At 39.9% G+C, this 24511-nt stretch overlaps 1 protein-coding gene and 2 pseudogenes across 1 annotated transcript in view; all 3 read left to right on the top strand.

The window, feature by feature from the left end:
* The first annotated feature begins 1757 nt into the window (after positions 1–1757).
* On the top strand, positions 1758–1967 carry LOC109439004 (cytochrome c oxidase subunit 7C, mitochondrial pseudogene; annotated as a pseudogene).
* Positions 1968–2225: 258 nt separating this feature from the next.
* Positions 2226–3643, top strand: LOC109439005 (elongation factor 1-alpha 1 pseudogene; annotated as a pseudogene).
* A 3786-nt stretch (positions 3644–7429) lies between these two features.
* Positions 7430–24511, top strand: part of ESX1 (ESX homeobox 1) — a 142647-nt gene continuing 125565 nt past the window's right edge. Inside the window, exon 1 of the mRNA XM_074323310.1 lies at positions 7430–7442. Within this exon, the coding sequence (XP_074179411.1) occupies positions 7430–7442 (13 nt within the window). The remainder of the gene's footprint in view (positions 7443–24511) is intronic.

Here is a 24511-nt window from a genome sequence, read left to right as displayed (position 1 = left end):
CAGGGACAAAAGACAATGAAGCTTGCAGAAGTGAAGAGCAAGGCCAGAAAGCCTCACTGGGACCCCTGTTTCTTTTGCTGAAGATGATGACATTGGTAGAAAACAATGAGCTGGGACCATTAAAGCCTTTGAAATGCCTGGGCAGCCAAAGCTCTGCAGATCCATTATGGCAGCCTTCTAAGTGTGAGCCTCTGCCAAGCCAGGGTAAGTGGGTATCTGACACATTGGAATGTGTTCACTTCTTTCTCAGCAAAGGCTGTTAAAGGCTAGGTTGATTTTTGTTTGTTTGTTTGTTTTTTGAAAGGGTCTGATGAATAAAGACTATTTATGAAAAGGCTGGTGCTTTGAAGGAAGGAAAAAAATACCTGCTGACAGACATGAAAACATGCAATTTCACAGACTTTCAATCATTCTCAGCACCTCTCGTACATCCTGAGCCACATTTCATTTTCTTATCTCTGGGTACAAAAGGCTGTCACCATATTTCTTCAGCATGTTAGCTATCTCTCCGACCTCTGTCACACAGAAACACAAATATTGTGTATGGTACACATGTTCAGTTTCTAGACAACACTCTTACCTTCTCCTCTGCTACTTGACTTAACACTTTGTACCTATGAGATTTTGTATTTTCACATCAAACGGGAAAGATGAGCCATTCTTCTTAGTAAGGTGGGGTGGTAGCTTTAGCCAGTGCCCATCTAAGCAAGTGTTTCCCAAACCTGATCTTGATCAAGCCCCACAGTATCTCCCCATAATTGAAGATGGTCTTGCAAAGACTCAGTAGAAAATCCACCCTAACTTTTGAAAGTCTTAATAGGACCTTAAGGAAACTGGACAAGTGGTTATAACTTCAGCTAAAATATCAGTTTTCAGGGTCAAAAAACAGGCAGCTGTTTCCATGTCTTGGCCACCGTAAACAAAGCAGCAATGATCGATAGATGAATGGATAAATAAGTTGTGGTATATATACACAATGGAATACTATTCGGCAGTAAGAAAAGATGATATAGGAACATTTGTGACAACATGGATGGATCTTGAGAGAGTAATGCTAAGCAAAACAAGTCAGACAGAAAAAGCAGAGAACCATGTGATTTCACTGATATGTGGTATATGAACCAAAAACAACAAAAGAACAAGACAAACAAATGAGAAACAGAAACTCATAGACACAGACAATAGTTTAGTGGTTGCCAGAGGGTAACGGGGGCGGGGGGTGGGGGGGTGGGAGATGAGGGTAAGGGGAATCGAATATATGGTGATGGAAGGAGAACTGACTCTGGGTGATGAACACACAATGGGATATATAGATGATGTAATACAGAATTGTACACCTGAAATCTATGTAATTTTACTAACAATTCTCACCCCAATAAATTTAATAAAAAAAAAAAAAAAAAAAAAAAAAAAAAAAAAAACAGGCAGCACTACAGCTACCAAAATTTTGGAAAGCACTTCATTTGCTCTTTCATTAGGCATATATATATTAAGCTCCTGTTATGTAGCAATATGCTGTTAAGTGCAGGGTACACAAAATAAAATCCAAAACTTGCCCTCAATAGGATTAAAGCCTGGTAAGAAGAGATAAATATGTAAACAGATGAATAGAGTGTAATGATGGAAGACTGCCCAGGGTACAGTGGAGACTGAGGAAGCAGATGACCTTTAAGAAATAAATAGGTAGGAGTTGTTGTGGAACTGCCATTTCCTCCGTTTTCGGTCTCTGCACCTTTCTCGGGCCTCCCAACAGCACTATGTTGGGACAGAGCATCTGGAAGTTCACAACCTCTGTTGTCCATAGGAGCCACTATGAGGAAGGCCCAGGGAAGAATGTGCCATTTTCAGTGGAAAACAAGTGGTGGTTGCTAGTTATGATGACTCTGTACTTTGGATCTGGATTTGCCACACCTTTCTTTATAGTAAGACACCAACTGCTTAAGAAGTATGTTTTACTTAATCCATGAAACGGATATGAAGGGGAGCATTTTAAGAGGTGCAGTCACTTTGAAAAATGGATCAAACTGTTGAATTCAACATACTAGATATGTCTGTAAATAAAGTTATGTCATGACCCTTAATGCCTCTTCCATGAAATACAAAAGATAATAATTTTTTTTAAAAAAGAAAGAAAAAAGAAATAAATAAATAGGTATTGCTTTTTTGCAATCGGTTTGCCACCAGAGCAAAGATATAGTGAAAGCCACCGCTAAATCTAACCCAAAATGGAAAAGGAAATGACACACAATGTCATTGTCATTGGACACGTAGATTCCAGCAAGTTTACCACCACTGGTCATCTGATCTACAAATGTGGTGGGATTGACAAAGGAACCATCGAAAAAGTTGAGAAGGAGGCTGCTGAGATGGAAAAGGTCTCCTTCAAGTAATGCCTGGGTCTTGGATAAACTGAAAGCTGAACAAGAGCTTGGGATCACCATTGATATCTCCCTGTGGAAATTCTAGACCAGCAAATGTTATGTGACCATCACTGATAGCCCAGGACACAGAGACTTTATCAAAAACATGGTTACAGGCACATCTCAGGCTGACTGTGCTGTCCTGATTGTTGCTGCTGGTGTTGATGAATTTGAAGTAGGTCTCTCCAAGAATGGGCAGACCTGTGAGCCCATTCTGGCTTGCACAATGGATGTGAAACAACTAATTGTTGCTGTCAACAAAATGGATTCCACTGAGCCACCTTATAGCCAGAAGAGATATGAGGAACTTGTTAAGGAAGTCAGCACCTACATTAAGAAAACAGGCTACAACCCTGACACAGTAGTATTTGTGCCAATTTCTTGTTGGAATGGTGACAACATGCTAGAGACAAATGCTGACATGGCTTGGTTCAACGGATGGAAAGTCACCCATAAAGATGGCAATGCCAGTGGAACCATGCTGCTTGAAGCTCTGAATTGCATCCTGCCACCAATTTGTCCAACTGACAAGCCTTGGCGCCTGCCCCTCTGGGATGTCTACAAAATTGATGGTGTCGGTACTGTCCTTGTGGGCCGAGTGGAGACTGGTGTACTCACACCCAGTATGGTGGTCACCTTTGCTCCAGTCAGTGTTACAACTGAAGTAAAGTCTCTTGAAATTCACCATGAAGCTTTGAGTGAAGCTCTTCCTGGGGATAATGTGGGCTTCAGTGTCAAGAATGTGTCTGTCAAAGATGTTCATCGTGGCAATATGGGTGGAGACAGGAAAAGTGACGCACCAATGGAAGCAAGTGGCTTCATGAGTCAGGTGATTATCCTGAACCATCCAAGGCCAAATCAGTGCCGGAAATGCACCTGTGCTGCACTATCACACAGCTCATATTACTTGCAGATTTGCTGAGCTGAAGGAGAAGATTGATGGTGATTCAGGGAAAAAGCTGGAAGATGGCCCCAAGTTTTCAAAATCTGGTGATGCTGCCATCATTGACATGGTTCCTGGCAAGCCCATGTGTGTTGAGAGCTTCTCTGACTACCTTCCCCCGGGCTGTTGTACTGTGCGTGACCTGGGACAGACAGTTGCTGTGGGTGTCATCAAAGCAGTGGATAAGAAGGCAGCTGGAGCTGGCAAGGTCACCAAGTCGGCCCAGAAAGCTCAGAGGCTAAATGAGTATTATCCCCAATACCTGCCACCCCAGTCTTAATCAGTGGTGGAAGAACGGTCTCGGAACTGTTTGTCTCAATTGGCCATTTAAGTTTAATAATAGAAGACTCGTTAATTATTACAATGCATCGTAAAACCTTTAGAAGGAAAGGAGAATGTTTTGTGGACCATTTGTTTTTTGTGAGTGTGGCAATTTTTAAGTTATCAGTTTTTTAAAATCAGTACTTTTTAATGGAAACAACTTGACCAAAAATCTGTCACAGAATTTTGAGGCTGATTAAAACAAAGTTTAATGATCCCTTTTACCCTCATCCACCACCACCCTCTCCCCTTACTCTCTGGTAACCACTAAAGTATTGTCTCTGTCTGAGTTTTATTTATTTGTTTGTCTTGTTCCTTTGTTGTTTTCAGTTTTATATACCACGTATCAGTGAAATCATATGGTTCTCGACTTTTTCTATCTGACTTATTTTGCTTAGCGTAAGATTCATCCATGTTGTCCCAAATAGCACTATTTCATCTTCTTTATCCAATCATCTATCAAAGGACACTGGTTGTTTCCGTGTCTTGGCCACTGTAAATAAAGCTGCAATGTATTGCAGAATTGTACACCTGAAACCTATGTAACTTTACTAATCATTGTCACCCCAATAAACTTTAATTTTTAAAAAAATTAATGAAAAACAAAGAACTAAATAGGTATAAACCAACTAGATTGTGGTGGGTGAGGGGACATGTGTTGTGAGATATATTTCAAGTATACATTTTGTTGATAATAACACAAGCTACAGCACAGAAATGTGAAACAGGGCCTAGGAAGCAATTCTACATGGCTAAAGACGGTTTAGAACCAAGTGAAATAAAAGGTGTGGATGATTGTTTTAGTAATGGCTCACAATTTGTCCACAGATCCCTGTATACACAGCCTTTTGAAACTTTGCCACCCCTACCATCAAAACCTTAGCCATTTGACTTATTTTGGCCAATGTGACAATACCAATTGTGAGGCTTTAAAAGTGCTTGTACATTGAGGCTTGCCCTCTTTTGTTGTTGGGTAATCCAGCTACCACCAACATGTGACTGAGGAGTGATACAAATATCCATGAATATTCTCAGTTAAGCAGAAAAAGCAACTCAGAAAACCCATTTTGTTAGTATTATGGGTAAGTAAAAATGGGCTCTTCCCTAACTTCATATAAACAAACTGTACTTCTTATAAGTAAACTGTTTGGTACTCCTTGTTTGCTTCCAGGACAGTCATTTCCCTATGCACAGAAGCAGTACAGTTTTGTGGTTAAAGACGCAGGCTCCAGAATCCAACTGGCTGTCCAGGAGCGTGGTGACCCCGGTGTAAGGTGTCCATAACTCTTGAGAGCTGGCAGAAGATGCATGGAGCCGAAGGCAGAGTTAGGCATGCTTTATTCACAGGCTTTCTGGGCACAGCCAGCCTTGTTAGGGTACCACCAGCCTTGTATGACGGCCGGGCTTTTATACTGTGCTGAGACAATAGTGGCTCACAGACGAGGTGCTTATATAAGTGTACATAAACAGCGACATCTTCAGGATGGACGGTGCCTGCGCAACATTCCATGGTAGGTAACTGGCGGGCCACTGCATCAGGTCTGCAGAATGGCCGGGGAGGGAGCCTGACTGACTCTATTTTCCCTACAGTGGCGTAGATTCCAATCTTGGCTCTATCACTTATATGGTGTGTGAATCAGGGCAAGTTATCTAATATCTGTGAGTCATGATTTCCTCATCTGTATAATGTAGATAATAATGATACCTCATAGGGTTTTGTGAGGGCTGAGATTTGTTATTATTCAGCTTCCTGCCTCTGAAAAACCATAAGCAGCATTTACTATACGGAAGGTATTCAACTGTAACTCTTGCTGCTCAGATTTCACATTTCTCTAAATAACCTTAATTAAGGAGACAAGTGCCCCACTCAACACATAACAAGTGTTATGAATGAATCACTGGATAGTTAAGACCCAGCGGCAATAGGAAGCCACCAGAGAAGCTAAGTCAGGGACTGAGGTGCACTTGCCCTGCGTCTCCTTCCATTTAGCCAACTGGTCTCCCTGAAGTGAGAGGAGAATGACTATTCATTTCCTCCAAGGCATTCAACTGTTTAAAGGAATCCATTACCAAAGTGTGTCACCTCATCTGAAATATTCCCAGCAGCATTTACAAGTGTCATACTCATCTTCTTCCACTGAGAACAAATTGAATCCCTAGGCTGTTATTTGGCACCAGCTTCCGGAAGTCTTCTCTTCTTCTTACCACTATGTCTAACCAAATTTGCTTTAGTATCACGCAGAGCACCACCCTGATTTTCCCAAGGATTGATTTCCCTTCATAGAACTCTGAAGAACTTCCTGCTTCGCTGCAGTTCACTGGAAGAATGCCTCCAATTCATTCTAAGCAGCCAAGATTTCATCATCAAAACTGCCATATAAAATTGCAAAACTGTCATGCTACATCTCAGGAACAGTACTTATTAATCAGTCAAGAAGACTGACAGATTTCAGCATTCTTGTGAAAATAGTTAGGTAACATATCTATAACTTTTCCTTAAAAAATAATCCCAAAAGTCCTGACTCATTTTATCCCAACAAAGATAAAGCATGGCAGCATAGATTTCACAGAGGATAACTTTTGGTCCCTAGAGGTCAACCTTCTCATAAGCACCACTGTGAGCAGGGTGAAAGTGATTTACCAAATTTATCTGCCTAGTAGGCTTCTTGCCTCCGACTTGCAAAGCTTAAAGACTCCACCTGCCTTCCATTTCCCCACCAGCTGTGTTATGATCCTTCATGGGAAAGGCTCTGAGGTACTGCTGTCTCTAGTGGTAACACTCAGTCCACCAGTTATGCTTCTTCTTCCAACACTGAAGTTTAATTGGTTTCAATATTCCTTCTCACTTTTACCAAACCTCAGTGGAGTCATCCTGAAGAACCTCATTAAGTTAACTGGCAAAGGAGAGCTACGTTGGCTTCAGACAAGTGCTCAAGGACAAGTGTTCAATGATGCTCCAATTCTCTCAGACCACCTAGCAGAAGCTGACCAAGCAAGCAGCTGTGATTAGAAAAACAAGTAGGTCGATCAGATGGCTCCAAGAATGGGGACGATGGTCCAATACTTTTCATTTCTAGGAGAGGCAAAAGGATGACGAATAGATGAGGATTGATTTCCCCAGCACCATGGGAAAACATAGTCCCAAACCAACTCTCAGCTCAGAAATTGTAACTTTTTTTGCTTCATTTTATGAAAATTCAGAGCTTCATAATTTGTTGACAATACAAAGGAAGATATATGGCAGATGTTGCATTTTTCTATCTGATGGGAAAATTAGCTAAAAAAAAAAACACAGGACTTTTGTGTAAGATAACACCAGTATCTTTTCCACAGGTGTCGCATAAGGGCAAACTCAGCTGTAGGCCCTTTTCTCAATTTAATTCAAATTACTATCTCATGGTTCTCTCAAGGTTACCCAACTCAGAAAGCAATAAAAAAAATAGGAAAACACAAAAGATACTTATTCAAGGGATTGGTGGGCACCAACCCTCATGTGTGTTGTATCTGCTGATTCTCTGACTTCCAGGACCCTTGATTTTTATTGCACACTTGACTCAACTGTAACAGCTTTTTTTCCTCCTTAGCAACTGCTAACTTGGAATTTCATCTCTTTATTGATGGCCCACAAAGTTATTAAGTGCCAAAGGAGTTAAGTGCTTTAAAGTTTCCTCATTGAATTATCAGAAAAACTCTATAATGTTTATATTATTACTCTTAATTTTATAGATAAAGAAAATTGATCAAAATGGCGGTGAGAGGTGAGCATCTATAAAGCTACCCTTGAATATACAACTAATCGAACAACAATAACTCACAAAGGACTCCTTACAGAGCACACAGGCAAGATGAAGAGGCCCACTACTGAATTCACCTAAAGGGGGGCGATCGCACGAGCAGGCAGGAGGGAAGGGAGAAGTGCGGAGACGGAGTCACGCGGGCACAGGACGCAGACCTAGCACAGTGCTCTGAGCTCGCTGCATCCCGAACTACTGCAGGTGCAGGAGAGGGAAGAACTTGGACTGCTAGCGCTCTGCTTATGGCCCACAGTGCTGAGCAAGCAGCATATAACACGGCTGAACCCAACACACCCGGTAGAGACCTCGGAGAAAAGACTAGGGAAGAGGCTGAAAATGGTGGTTTAAGCCCTCACTGCCGAGCAGAGAATGAAAGCCTTAGTAACTGAGACTAGCCGCCCCCTCCCACCCTCCCAGAGCTCGCCCCGCCCCCACCTTCCCGGTGATAGAAGCGGAACAGTAGCAGTGTCAGATCAAAGGTACAGAATATTTGCTGTTCTGAGACCTGTGGACCGCAGACACAGATTCGCAGCCCGACAAGTTCCGGCAAAGGGGAGGGAGCTGTGGAAGCAGGACCGGCTGTGGTGGTGGTCTCACCATTACTCTGGGCCACCTCTCACAACTCACCCCGCCCCTGGCCCCACCTGTTTGGGCGGATCCCTGCAGGAGTAAACAGAACTGCTGAAATATATGGGCTCTGAATCTGGTGAAGGAAGAGCTTTGGAACTTCAAAAGCTCTCCGCATACCCACAAGGACACTGCGCCCTGTGAACCAGGCGAACTATTAACAGAGGAGAAGTCCATATCCCAGGGAATCCCCCCATTATGTGAGAAGCTGGAATAGTGCAGAGAAAACATAGCACTACCATGTGAGACAGGAAAAAAAGGCTGAAGTCAGAGAGAAAACAAAACATTCTGACAGAGGAGGAAAAAAGGTGGCGTGAGGTGAGCCTCTGTAAAGCTCCCCTGGAATTTACAACGAATCGAACAACAAAAACTCCACAAAGGACTCCCTGCACAGCAGACAGACAAGATGAAAAGGCCGCCTACCATAGTCACCTACAGGTGGGAGAACCGCACGAGGGGGTAGGGGGGAGGAGGAAAAGGAGAGGTGCGGAGACGGAACCGCGCGGGCGCAGGAGGCAGACCTAGCTCAGTGCTCCGAGCTCACTGCTTCCCGAAACTACCGTAGCTGTGGGAGAGGGAAGAACTCGGACTGCTAGGGCTCTGCTTATGGCCCACAGGGCTGAGGGGGCAGCATATAACACGGCTGAACCCAACACTCACGGCAGAGACCTCAGAGCAAAGACTGAGGGAAGAAGGCTGAAAACGGTGGTTTAAGCCCTCACTGCCACAGAGAACGGAAGCCTTAGGCTCTGAGACTAGCCACACACTCACTACCCTCCCAGAACTCGCCCTGCCCCAACCTGCCTGGTGCTAGAAACAGAAAAGTAGCAGTGTCAGATCAAAAGAATAGAATATTTCCTGTTCGGGAACTGTGGACCGCAGACACAGATTCGCAGCCCAACTAGTTCCGGCAAAGGAGAGGCAGCTATGGAAGCAGGACCGGCTCTGGTGGAGGTCGTTGCCATTACTCTGGGCCACCTCTCACAACTCACCCGCCCCTGACCCCACCTATCTGGGCGAATCCCTGCAGGAGTAAACAGAACTGCTGAAACATACGGTCTCTGAATCTGGTACAGGAAGAGATTTGGAACTTCAAAAGCTCTCTGCATACTCACCAGGACACTGCGCCCTGTGACCCAGACGAACTATTAACAAAGGAGAAGTCCATATCCAAGGGAAGCCCCCCATTGTGTGAGAAGCTGAAATACTGCAGAGAAAACATAGCACTATCGTGTGGGAGAAGAAAAATAAGCTGCAGTCGGAAAAAAATAAAACATTCTACCAACAATTACTAGAAAACAAGAGAAAGACCGAATCATATCAACCTGTTGCAGAAGCCACTCCTGTAGATGTCTAGGAAGAGAAATAGTAAACCAGTAATCGCCATGAATAACCAAGGCAACAAGATAGCTAAGAAAGAAAGTAAAAATCTCCAGAAACGGCACTTAAAGATACAGATATGTGACTTAAATGACAGAGAATTCAAGATTGCAGTTCTGAAAAAACTCAACGAGATGCAAGAACACACAGATAGGCAGTTAAATGAACTCAGAAAAAATATCAAAGAACAGCATGAGCATTTTACGAAAGAGATTGAAATTTTAAAAAAGAACCAAATAGAATTTCTGGAGATTAAGAACTCAATAGAAGAAATTAAGAATGAAATAACCAGCTTACGTAGTAGAGTTGACGAGATGGAGGAAAGAATCAGTGACAGCGAAGATAGAAACCTGGAAATTACACAGATGAAAGAAAAAAGAGCCTTGAGACTTAAAATAAATGAAAGAACTCTACAAGAACTTTCTGACTCCATCAGAAAGAGAAATATAAGAATAAACGGTATACCAGAAGGAGAAGAAAGAGAGAAGGGAACAGAGAATACATTCAAACAAATTGTTGATGAGAACATCCCAAACTTGTGGAAAGAGCTGGATCATGGAATCCAAGAAGCAAATAGAACACCTAGTTACCTCAATCCCAACAGGCCATCTCCAAAGCACATTGTGTTGAAGCTGTCTAAAATCAACGACAAAGAAAGAATCCTCAAGGCAGCCAGAGAAAAGAAGATGGTAACTTACACAGGAAAGCCCATTAGATTATCATCAGATTTTTCAGCAGAAACGCTACAAGCCAGGAGGGAGTGAAACCAAATATTAAAACTATTGAAAGAGAGAAATCATGAGCCAAGAATAATATATCCAGCAAAGATATCCTTTAGATATGAAGGAGGAATAAAGACCTTTCCAGACATACAGAAGCTGAGGGAATTTTCTAATACACGACCTGCACTACAAGAAATACTAAAGGAGGCTATTCGACCACCATCAACAGGGACAATTTGTGGCAACCACAAATCAAAAAGGGGGAGAGTAAAGGCCTGAACCGGAATATCGGAATGGAGAAAGTAAGCGTGCTGAAGAAAATGGAATACTCTAAATATCAAACTTTCTTTTACATAAACTTAAGGGTAACCACTCAAAATAAATCCAGAACTGAAATATTTACTGAAATAAAAGAAGAAACAGAGGAAAACATCATAGAATACCACCACACAGAAATAATAGACAACAACAAAAAGGCAAAGAAACAATGGAGACACAGCCTTACCAGAAAACTAAAGATAGAATGACAGGAAATCCTCACATATCAATAATCAACTAAATGTAAATGGACTGAACTCACCAATAAAAAGGCACAGAGTAGCAGACTGGATCAAAAAACTAAACCCAACCATATGCTGTCTCCAAGAGACACATCTCAGCTACAAGGACAAGCATAGACTCAAAGTGAAAGGGTGGAAATTGACACTCTAAGCAAATGGTACCCAGAGAAAATTAGGTGTAGCCATAATGATATCAGATGAAACAGACTTCAAGGTGAAAAAGATAACAAGAGACAAAGATGAACATTTCATAATGGTGAAGGGGACTGTACAACAAGAAGACATAACAGTCATCAATATTTTTGCCCCCAATCAGGGAGCACCGAAATACACCAAGCAACTACTAACAGAACTAAAGGGAGAAATTGACCAAAACACAATTATACTAGGGGACTTAAATACATCATTGACAGCTATGGATAGATCATCCAAACAGAAAGTAAATAATGAAATAGTAGCCTTAAATGACACATTAGATGAAATGGACATAATTGACATTTATAGAGCACTTCAGCCTAAAACATCAGACTATACATTCTTTTCTAGTGTACATGGACATTCTCAAGGATAGACCATATATTGGGACACAAAATCAGTCTCAACAAATTTAAGATTGAAATCACTAGTGAATTCTACCAAACCTTCAAAGAGGATCTAATACTAATCCTGCAAAAACTCTTCCAAAAAATTGAAGACGAGACAGTACTCCCTAACTCATTTTATGAGGCCGACATTACCCTGATATCAAAACCTGGTAAGGACAGCACAAAAAAAGAAAACTACAGTCCAATATCTCTGATGAATACCGATGCAAAAATCCTAAATAAAATTCTAGCAAATCGAATACAACAACGCATTAAAAAGATTATTCATCACGACCAAGTGGGGTACATCCCCGGGGCACAAGGATGGTTCGACATATGCAAATCGATCAATGTGATACATCACATAAACAAAATAAATGACAAAAATCATATGATTATATAAATTGATGCAGAAAAAGCATTTGACAAGATACAACATCCATTTATGATTAAAACACTTAATAAAATGGGTATAGAAGGAAAATACCTTAACATAATAAAGGGCATATATGACAAGCCCTCTGCTAATCTCATAATTAATGGAGAAAAACTGAAGCCCTTTGCTCTACGTTCAGGAACACGACAGGGCTGTCCCCTATCATCTCTGCTTTTCAACATCGTGTTGGAAGTCCTTGCCAGAGCAATCAGGCAAGATAAAGAAATAAAAGGCATCCAAATTGGGAATGAAGAAGTTAAATTATCACTCTTTGCAGATGACATGATGCTATATATAGAAAACCCTAAAGACTCCACCAAAAAGCTATTAGAAACAATCAACGAATACAGTAAAGTTGCTGGCTACAAAATCAACGTACAAAAGTCCATTGCATTCCTATATACTAACAGTGCTATCTCAGAAAAAGAAATACAGAAAACAATTCCTTTTGCAATTGCAGCAAAAAGAATAAAATACCTAGAAATAAACTTAACCAAGAATTCGAAGGACCTATATGCTGAAAACTGTAACACATTTTTGAAAGAAATTGAAGACACAAAGAAATGGAAAGACATTCCATGCTCATGGATTGGAAGAATCAATATAGTTAAAGTGGCCATATTACCCAAAGCAATATACAGATTCAATACAATCCCCATCAAAATCCCATTGGCATTTTTTAAAGAAATAGAACAAACAAATCATCAGATTTGTTTGGAACAACAAAAGACCCCAAATAGCCAAAGCAATCTTAAGAAAAAGAACAATACTGGAGGTATCACACTCCCTGACTTTAGCTTGTACTACAGGGCTACAATAATCAAAACAGCGTGGTCTTGGCAGAAAAACAGACAGATAGACCAATGGAATAGAATTGAGAACCCAGAAATAAAACCACATAAATATGTACATATAATTTTCGATAAAGAAGCTCAAAACATACAATGGAGGAAAGATAGCCTCTTCAATAAATGGTGCTGGGAGAATTGGATAGCCATGTGGAAAAAATGAAACTGGACTGTTAACTGTCACCATGTACCAAAATTAATTCAAAATGGATCAAAGACTTAAGCATAAGTCCTGACACAATAAACTGTATAGAAGAAAACATAGGTACTAAACTTACAGACCTTGGGTTCAAAGAGCATTTTATGAATTTGACGCCAAAGGCAATGGAAGTAAAAGCTAAAATAAATGAATGGGAGTATATGAAACTTAAAAGCTTCTGCTCAGCAAAATAAACCATCGACAAAATAAATAAAGAGGGAACCAACTGAATGGGAGAAGATTTTTGCAAACAGTGCCTCCGATAAGGTACTAATATCTAAAATATACAAGGAACTCATGAAACTCAACAACAAAACAACAAACAACCCAATTGAAAAATGGGCAGAGGACTTGGAGAGACATTTCTCCAAAGAGGACATACAAATAGCAAATAGACATATGAAAAAATGCTCAACATCACTAATCATCAGAGAAATGCAAATCAAAACCACAATGAGATATCACCTCACCCCAGTCAGAATGGCTATCTTCAACAAGACAAACAATAACAAATGTTGGAGAGGCTGTGGAGAAAAAGGAACCCTCAGACACTGTCGGTGGGAATGCAGACTGGTGCAGCCATTATGGAAGGCAGTGTGGAGGTTCCTCAAAAAGTTACGAGTAGAATTGACATATAATCCCGCAATCCCTCTCCTTGGTATCTACCCAAAAAATCTGAAAACATTTATAGATAAAGACACGTGTGCTCCAATGTTCATTGCAGCTTTGTTTACAGTGGCCAAGACATGGAAACAACCAACATGTCCTTCGATAGATGAATGGATAAAGAAGTTGTGGTATATATACACAATGGAATACTATTCGGCAGTAAGAAAAGATGATATAGGAACATTTGTGACAACATGGATGGATCTTGAGAGAGTAATGCTGAGCGAAATAAGTCAGACAGAAAAAGCAGAGAACCATGTGATTTCACTGATATGTGGTATATAAACCAAAAACAACAAAAGAACAAGACAAACAAATGAGAAACAGAAACTCATAGACACAGACAATAGTTTAGTGGTTGCCAGAGGGTAAGGGGGGCGGGGGGTGGGGGGTGGGAGATGAGGGTAAGGGGGATCGAATATATGGTGATGGAAGGAGAACTGACTCTGGGTGATGAACACACAATGGGATTTATAGATGATGTAATACAGAATTGTACACCTGAAATCTATGTAATTTTACTAACAATTGTCACCCCAATAAATTTAATAAAATTAAATTTAAAAAAAAAAAAAGACACGTGTGCTCCAATGTTCTTTGCAGCTTTGTTTATGGTGGCCAAGATATGGAAACAACTCAAATGTCCTTCGATAGATGAATGGATAAAGAAGTTGTGGTATACATGGATGGATCTTGAGAATGTAATGCCGAGCGAAACAAGTCAGAAAGAAAAAGCAGAGAACCATGTGATTTCACTGATATGTGGTATATAAACCAAAAACAACAAAAGAACAAGACAAACAAATGAGAAACAGAAACTCATAGACACAGACAATAGTTTAGTGGTTACCAGAGGGTAAGTGGGGTGGGGGGTGGGATATAAGGGTAAGGGGGATCAAATATATGGTGATGGAAGGAGAACTGACTCTGGGTGGTGAACACACAATGGGATTTATAGATGATGTAATACAGAATTGTACACCTGAAATCTATGTAATTTTACTAACAATTGTCATCCCAATAAATTTTTAAAAAAAAAGAAGTTGTGGTATATATACACAATGGAATACTATTCAGCGGTAAGAAAAGATGATATAGGAACATTTGTGACAACATGGATGGATCTTGAGAGTACGATGCTAAGCGAAATAAGTCAGACAGAAAAAGTAGAGAACCATATGATTTCACTGATATGTGGTATATAAACCAAAAACAGCAAAAGAACAAGACAAACAAATGAGAAACAAAGACTCATAGACATAGACAATAGTTTAGTGGTTACCAGAGGGTAAGGGGCGTGGGGGTGGGAGATGAGGGTAAGGGGGATCAAATATATGGTGATGGAAGGCGAAATGACTCTGGGTTGTGAACATACAATGGGATTTATAGATGATGTAATACAAAATTGTACACCTGAAATCTATATAATTTCACTAACAATTGTCACCCCAATAAATAAAAAATAAAAAATAAAAAGAAAGAAAGAAAAGAAGGCCCAGAAGAGTTAGGTACTTGATCAAGTCTCTTATGAAATTAGCTGAATCACTCCTGCTCTACTAAATTCTTATTCTGTACCCTCTTTAAAAAAAAAAAGGCTTTATTGATATATAATTCACATACCATAAAATTCACCCAATGTGTACAATTCACATTGGGTTTTGCTATATTTACAAATTGTGAAACTATCAGCACCACCTAAGTTTAGAAAATTTTTATCATCCCTAAAAGGAAACCCTAAACATAGGCAGTCACTCCCCATTCTCCCCCCACAACACTGCCCCAAACCTAGGCAACCACTTAATTATTAGAACAAATATGAGTTAATTAGTAGTCTGCTCCCTATTTCTATGGATTTTCAGATTCTGGAAATTTCATACAAATGGAATCAGATAATATGTGTTCTTTTGTGACTGGTTTCTTTCACTTAGCATAATGTTTTCAAGGTACATCCAGATTTATGGAGGTTCTTACTCCACCATTCCAAAAGTCTTGTTTATCCCTTCTTAACCAGTCCTATCCCTGTCGAAACCTATACAACGGTATCACAGATTTCAAACAAGAATCTTATACTTCTTTACATAAAATGAAACCTATTATAAACTCTATGTTGCAGATTAATCCTGTCTCATCAGGCTATTACTGTACAGGTCCTTTATGAACTTAATTTTGCTCCCCCAAAACATATCCAATTTAATCTAGCCAATGGAATTCCACTCTTTGAAGTAACCATTAATATTTCCTCTACCACTGCTAGCTATTTACTTCAGAATTTGGGCTTTCTCACTTTCAACTTATCTCCAAAGGCTATAAGCCCAATAATCTTCATATTTCCTTAATTGAATAAGGAAACTTTGTTAACGTCTCCAATTTTCAAAAAAGATGAAATGATGTAGTAATGTAAGTTACATTTTTTTCTTCTGAACAATGAAAATGTTCCTACTTCAACAACTCAAACAGCAAGTCGTGCGCGTGTGTGTGTGTGTGTGTGTGTGTGTGTGTGACACTGAGTGGGTGTGTCTTGGAATGCTAACAACCAAGTCAGAAAATCTTACCAATTATGAGTTTTTCTGGCTACATTTTTGCTTTAAAATTAAGTCTCTGCTCGAAATCACAGCCCTTCCCTGGCTCCTTTTAGTTGTAAGGTCTCTTCTAATTAGTGAGGTGTTGACATATTGCTACTCACAAGAGAGACTACAGGTTCTTCCATAACAGTAAGAAAACTCAAGCAGAGTGCTTCCGTCAAGATAAATGCCCAAAGTGACCTAGGAGGATATGTGTAAATGTGAACATCTGAAGAACACTGCGGGCTAAATATTGAAAGAGCCTTACCAATTTTCTTGTGCTGTTTCCTTTCCTTGTGTTTGCAGTTGTCAAATTGCCCAATCATGTCAGATGATGAACCAACTAATCCTCAACGTGAAGGTGTGGGTTCTACATGCCTGTCAGCTCTACAGAGATTTTTCAAAACTGAGTTCTGAGGGTATACATTTTTTTAATTCATATAAATGGAGATGAATTAAGATGGAGAAACACCCATGATGTTTTAGATGGTAAAACCAAATATTATGAAGATATCGATTCCTCTCTCCTTAACGTATAAAAGTACCTAATTCCAACCAAAATCACAATTGGGTTTTCCTTTGAGAAGTGGACAAAATACATTTAAAGGTCATATGTGATAACAAACAGGAAGAATAGCTAAAATTTTAAAATAAGATTTTTAAGGAAAAACATGCAGTCAGATATTAAACATATTACAAAACTACAATAATTATAAAGGTCACTGGTGCCAGAACATACATTTTAAAGCAAGAGAATAACAAGTCCATAAAGAGATATGGATTTATGTGAGTGTTCAATACACAACAAGTATATCATTTTGGTATGGGAGAGTAATGGATTGATTATTCAATTTTATTATCAATAAATAATACTGGACTAATTGACATAGTATTTGAAAAAACATTTAGACCCCTTTCTCACTATATATATATATATATATATATATATATATATATATATACTAAATTCCATATAGACTAAAAAGTTAAATATTTTTAATGAAAAATTATGGGAGAATATCTAAACATAGAGTGTGGACGTTTTTTATTCTAAGGATGAAAGTAAAAAAGAAACCCTAATAAAATGTTTTGACTACACCAAAGATTTGACTACACCAAAATATATATAAAATACCATAAACAAAAAATAAAGAAAAATAACTGGAGCTCCTGCACGACAAAAGAAACCATCAACAGAACAAAGAGGCAACCAACCGAATAGAAGATATTTGCAAACAACATCTCCGATAAGGGGCTAAATAAAAATCTCGTACAACTCAGTAACAAAAAAACAAACAATCAAATTAAAAAATGGACAGTGGACCTTCATAGATACTTCTCCCAAGACAACATACAAATGGCCAACAGATATATAAAAAGCTGTTCAACTTCACTAGCTGTTAGGGAAATGCAAATCAAAACCACAATGAGATATCCCTCACACCAGTTAGAATGGCTACCATCAACATCACAAACAATAACAAGTGTTGGAGAGGCTGTGGAGAAAAAGGAACTCTCATGCAGTATTGGTGGGAATGCAGACTGGTACAGCCACTATGGAAAACAGTATGGAGGTTCCTCAAAAAATTAAGAATAGAATTATCATATGGCCCAGGAATCCCTCTTCTTGGCATCTACTCAAAAAATCTGAAAACACTTATCTGTAAAGATATATATATTCTGATGTTCATTGCAGCTTTATTTACGGTGGCCAAGACATGGAAACAACCATTGTCCTTCAATAGATGATTAGATAAAGAAGATGTATATATACACAATGGAATACTACTCTGCCATAAGAAAAGATGAAATACTGCCATTTGCAACAACATGGGTGGATCTTGAAATTATTATGCTAAGCAAAAAAAGTCAGGCAGAAAAAGTCAAGAACCATATGACTTCACTTATATGTGGAATATAAAACTGAAAGCAACAAAGGAACAAGACAAACAAGCAAAGAAACAAAAACTCATAGACACAGACAACAGTTCAGTGGTTACCAGAGGGTAAAGGGGGAGGAGGGGTGGTAGAAGAGGGAAAAGGGGATCAAATATATGGTGATGTGTTATAGAAATGTACACTTGAAACCTATATAATTTTACTAACCAATGTCACCCCAATAAATTTAATTTAAAAAGATATGAATGACTTACAGACTTAAGATAGTAAAATTCACTAGTGATCAAATAAATTAAAACTCATGAGATACCAGTTTCACCTACAAAACTTACAAAAAAGATGGAGAAACAAGCAGCATTTTTAACATTTATAATAAGTGAAATAACATTTCTAGAGGACAATTTAGCAAAATCCATTACGATTCTTTAAAATATGCAGTCCTTTTTTTCTAGCAATTCCCCCCTCAAAGAATTCATCCAACATAACATAATCAATAAGGTACATAAATATTAATGTAGGGAATAGATTATCACAGCATTATACATAATAGTGAAACAGGTACAAAAAATAAATAGAACAATAGAAGAGGGGCAATAGTGGGCCCATAAGTTTAACAAAATACTATATAGCTATTAAAATTATTTTGTAAAATAATATTTAATAACTTGAAATAGTATTCCCCATATAACTTTAAGTGAAAAAAAGCAAGTTACAAAACAATGTATTTAATATGATCCCAGCTTTGTAAAATGCATATATATAATAGTGACCTATTTTATTTGGCAAATTGTGGGGATTCAATGAGATGGTGCATGTAAAACACTTAGTATATTGCCTAACACATGGTAGTTTTTCATAAGTCAAGGTTTAGAAGCAGAAATCACTTCCTGGGTTGATAATAGAAGGAATTTAATGCAGGGAATTGGTAATAAAGGGGATGAAGGTGTTGAGAATCCAAACAGGGAAAGGTAAGGTAATCCATAGATTAACAACAACAGAAAGCTAGGGCTTGGAGGCACAGTAGGAGGAGGTGGTGTTACTAGAGCCCAAATATTTAGTCATCAGAGGTAAGCTTGAAACTTAATGCACTTGTCTGTCAGGAACTGAATCCATAGGGAAGATTCAGCTGTTATAGGAGATGCCACCCTAGGTGGAGAGGGAGGCAGAGAAATACTCTAGTTCCTCCCTTCCTACAGTATAACAGCCTCCCTCCAATATATCTCATTGGCTGATCTAGCTATAAACTAGAGGTCACCACCCTCTGGGCCCCACCCTTGATACAGAACAGAACCTGGGAAGGATGAGGTATGGCATGCTGTTTATGCAACAAGAACCATTATTGCTATTATTGGCCTCATTAATACGATGCAGAGCTAACTGGCTAGAGGCAGTCTGTTACATAAGGGGAAATGTGCTAAATGAATGAGAGCCAGATCTGGTCATGTCCAACACCATTTACATTAGTCATGGTGTGACTGACTCACAAGGGATTGGCTGTATATTTTAACCCTTTGAGGTTCAACATGTGCTTCTGAGTTGGAATATCATGTTTTAGCTTGGACATAAGCTTTTCCCTACCCCTAAACTTAGGCCACTTCCCAATTTCATAACTAAATGTTACTTACAGTTCCATAAATTCCGACCAAAATATGTAAACTGAAATGTTTAAATTTTTTTGATGTTCAGTTTAAACAGCCCAATTATAGACTAAATTTAAATTAAACTCAGTATGAATCAGATAGCTTATATCTCTGTGTGATGGCTTTTATATTAAATGGTTTACATGAATGCTGTTGTTTATCTTGAAAACAGGTTGTCATGCATATTAATGAGACCCAGGTATTAACTTCATGCTGTGTTCTTTCCAACAGAGAAAATCTTTACATTAAGTTAAAGTGTTTTTACAAGTATTTGTTGTAATACATATAAGACAACATTTTGTGCATCACAGAGTTTACCAGGTTCATTTCCTAATTCCAGCTCATTTCTTAATTCCTCTCCTTTCCCACTCTACTTTTGCTTTTGGATGCTGAAGTTTTCCAGCCAGACATGATGGTAGCCTGAAGGTCCTGAGGAGCTAAAGAAGGACAGACTTTCCTCCGGCAGCTGTTCAAATGGCACGTCTTTGTGTTTATCCATGTTCTGCCCAAGGTCATTTTATACTCGCCCCTTGTGGCTTTTTCCTTTCCTACCAGGAAGGAGACTGGCCAAGTGATTGCATGTTAAAGGACCCCATATCTTTATTATTTTGTAATATTTGCTTGGAGTACTTTCTTTTACTCTTTTGATCATTTTTGTGACATCTCTGTAGGTCTCCAGCTTTCCTTAACAGTTCAGAAACCTGGGCTGGTTGGACTTCTCTCAGAGGACCTGATTGATGCTCTATATAGCAGGAAAATGATTTCATGGATCTGGCTCATCTTGGAGAAAGTTATCAGAGCAGCTATGAGCTACCTAATTTTCTGATTGGTGTGGGATTATTTTCCAAGGGATTACCCTCTGAATGAGTGATGGGCACACACTCTTCTGAATTTTACAGTTCTTGACCACTTTCTGTAAGTTGGGCATTGTACTATGTTCTGGGAATATAAAGGATGTATGAGACCATCCTAGCACTTGGAGATTTTGTAGTCACACAGAGGATACTTGTACATAAAGTTTTAAAAAGTGTAGTATGGTTTTAGACATATACATTGGGTGATTCTGAATCTCAGCAGAAGCACACAGACCAGCTTTCAGTTGAGACCCTAGAGGATTTGATACCTGGAGCTCAGTTTTGAAGGAGAAGTACTTATTCCAGTGAAGAGGTAAGGAAAGGGCATTCCCGGAAGAGAGAACAGTGTGAGCAAAGGCAAGGAGGTGTGAGGAAACATGGTCTTTTCAGCAGCTAAGAGTTACTCTTGATTTAAGAGTGAGGTGAGATATGATGGGAGGTAAAGATTAAGAGGTATGGTCAGGATATGAATGTCCTGCTTGCCATGCTGTGGAGTGTGGCCTTGGATTTGTTCCAGGGGTGGGAGTGAGATAGGATGGGGTGAGGAGGGATGGAAAGGTTTAATAAAGAGTATGTGGGAGAGATGTCATAGGAATGGCGGCAGCAGAGCACACTTTTTGAGTACTCCTCTGGATCTTATCACAAACGGGACATCTATAACCCATCAAAGGACTCTCTGCTCATCACGCAGAACAGCTAAGAGACTCGTGCAAGGATTACTTGAAGGTGGGCAAATTGGGCGAGCAGGGAAAGAGGGAAGGGAGTGGAGTGGAGATGCGGCCCGCATCTGCGGCCATGGAAACGCAGCCAGCATCCTCAGCTGCAGAAACACAGGGGATCCCAGGATGGAACAGAGAACACAAAGCCAGGAGGTGGGCTCTTTCCCTGCGTCCCACAGCTGATCTCTCCCGCCGAGGGGACAGCATATCCAGCATTTGAGGCAATAACCTCAGCTGATTGCTCCAGTTGGGACATAGGCCAGACAAAGGACACAAACTCCACACCTGGGTCCCACCCCCCTCTCTTCCAATCCTACCCCCACACTTCCAGAGACTTAAACTGGCCCCTGAACTGAGGAGTGGTGTCAGATTACAGAGGAGCCTTAGTGTTCAGGCTCTGGGAAGACTGGCGTGCAGCTCTGACCCAGGGAAGAGGCTGGGAAGAGTGTGATTTTTGCTTGGCTAGAAGAGAAGAGACTCCTCCACCCCCAGCCACCACCTTTTCCGGTCTGTGGGAAGAGTGTGACACGGCTAGGCTGGGAGAGAGAAGCCTCCTCCATCCCCAGTCCCCACCCTTTCTGGCCTGCCTAGGGCAGGGCAATTACAACTCCAGAGGCACTCCCAGGGATCAGCAGTAGGCAGCAGATGCAGCCCTGGGCTTTCAGGGGCTCAGAAATCTCCCGCCCACCACACACACACACACACACACACACACACACACACGTGCGGAAGAAGTGCTCTAAGACTCAGGAGAACTGTACACAGGGCTGGTGGTGCTACTCTCAGTGCACATATGAGCAAGCAAGAGCAGAAACTGCCCTGACTTTGTAGAAACTACCATCCAAACCCCTCATCCCCACGCATCTAAGTCTGCAGATCCAACATCACTCTGGGCACCAGGTGACCGGCTCTGCCTGCACATTACGCAGAGGATGCTTTGGTACAGCAGAGGACAACATGGAGATTACTTGGCGGGCTTAAGCCAAGACTGGCACTGCTTTTTATTTTGTTTTGTTTTGTTTTGTCTATATATATCTTTGATATATTTGCCTGTGTTGAGTGGGGGTTGTCGGTTGTTTTTACACGTGAAGGTATTTTATTTTTTCTTTGTTGTTGTTGTTGTGCTTGCTGATTTGCTTTGTTCAGAAATTGCCCTACCAGGGCCCAGCTTAAGAGGCACAAGATTCAACATACCCAGAGGCTAACTCCAGACCAAACCAGAGTACTACCGGGTTTGACCTACAAGTGACACACCCAGAGGGAATTCTCTACAGGCACAAGGGCCCATAGAGGCCAAACCACATTTAAGCGGTCAACCCTCATGCAGCAGAACACCCTGCGGTGGGCAGAGCCAAGTCTCACAACTAGTCAGCCTAGGAGTTAACCCCTCCTACTCACAAGTGAAAAGCAATTAAAGATCTTCTTTAACAGGACAATATACACAACACAAGAGTCACCTTTGGAGCACACGCAGAGGAGAAGAATGAAGTAGTGCAAGTCAAATATAAAGGACACATACTACATAAGATAACCCAGCAAGAACTAAGAACTCTAGGGGATCTACCTAATACATGGAAGCAAACACAGAGAGTCAGCCAGAATGGGGAAACAATGAAACATGTCCCAAATAAAAGAACAGAAGAAACCTCCAGAAATGGAACCAAATGAAACAGAGGTAACCAACCTATCAGAGAAAGAGTTCAGAACACTGATGATAAGAATGTTTAAGGAGCTTAGAGACGACATAAGAAGGATGTAGAAGTCATAATGAACAACCAGTTAGACCTAAAGAACACAATTACTGAAATAAAGAACTTGCTTGAAGGAATTAACAGCAGGTTAGATGAAGCAGAGGATCGAATCAGCGACTTAGAAGATAAGTTAGCAGAGATCACCCAAACAGAACAACAGAAAGAAAAAAGAATAAAAAACAATGAAGATGGTTTAAGAGACCTATGGGATAACACCAAGCGCAACAACATGCGCATCATAGGAATACCAGATGGTGAAAGAGGAAGCAAGGGATTGAGAACATATTTGAAGTAATAATGTCTGAAAACTTCCCTAACCTGATGAAGGAAATCAACATACAAGCCCAGGAAGTGCAGAGAGTTCCAACCAGGATAAACCCAAACAGGTCCACACCAAGACACATTATAGTTAAAATGGCAAAGCTTAAAGACAAAGAGTGAATCCTAAAAGCAGGAAGAGAAAGACAGAGGGTTACATACAAGGGAACTCCCATAAGACTTTCAAACGACTTTTCTGCAGAAACATTGAAGGCCAGGAGGGAGTGGCAGGAGATACTCAAAGTGATGGAAAACAAAGGCCTACAACCTAGATTGCTTTATCCAGTAAGGCTATCATTTAAGGTTGATGGAGAGATAAAGAGCATCCCAGAAAAGGATAAGCTAAAGGAATTTATTACAATCAAGCCAGCATTGCAAGAAATACTAAAAGGACTTCTGTAAATAGAAGAAAGATGAAAACAATCTAACTACAAATTTAAAAATGGCAATAACTATGTACCTATCAATAATCACTTTCAATGTAAATGGATTAAATGCTCCAATCAAGAGACATAGGGTGGCTGAGTGGATAACAGCAAGACCCTTGTATATGCTGTATACAAGAGACTCACCTCAGATCACAAGACACACACAGGCTGAAAGTGAAGGGTTAGCGTAAGATATTTCATGCAAATGGAAATGAGAAAAAAGCTGGAGTTGCAATACTTATATCTGACAAAATAGACTTTAAAATGAAGAACATATAAAAAGACACAGATGGGCACTATATAATAATAAAGGGATCGATCCAACAAGAGGACATAACTCTAGTAAACATGTATGAACCCAACATAGGAGCACCTAAATATATAAAACAGATATTAATGAACGTAAAGACAGAGATCAACAGTAACACTATCATATAGGGGACTTCAATACACCTCTGACAACAAGGGTCAGGTCTTCCAGACAGAAAATCAATATGGAAACAACAGCTTTAAATGACGCATTGGACCATTGGATTTGTGTGTGTGTGTGTGTGCTTTTTTTTTTAATTTATTTTTTAAATTTATTGGGGTGACAATTGTTACTAAAATTACATAGATTTCAGGTGTACAATTCTGTATTACATCATCTATAAATTTCATTGTGTGTTCACCACCCAGAGTCAGTTCTCTTTCCATCACCATAGATTTGATCCCCTTTACCCTCATCTCCCACCCCCCACATCCCTTACCCTCCGGTAACCACTAAACTATTGTCTGTGTCTATGAGTTTCTGTTTCTCATTTGTTTGTCTTGTTCTTTTGTTGTTTTTGGTTTATAT

The sequence above is a fragment of the Rhinolophus sinicus genome, chromosome 18 (genome assembly GCF_057876585.1).
Source record: "Rhinolophus sinicus isolate RSI-liver-muscle chromosome 18, RSI-T2T, whole genome shotgun sequence".
Lineage (NCBI taxonomy): Eukaryota > Metazoa > Chordata > Mammalia > Chiroptera > Rhinolophidae > Rhinolophus > Rhinolophus sinicus.
Note: the sequence above shows the minus strand (reverse complement) of the source record. Positions and strands in the feature narration are given on the sequence as shown.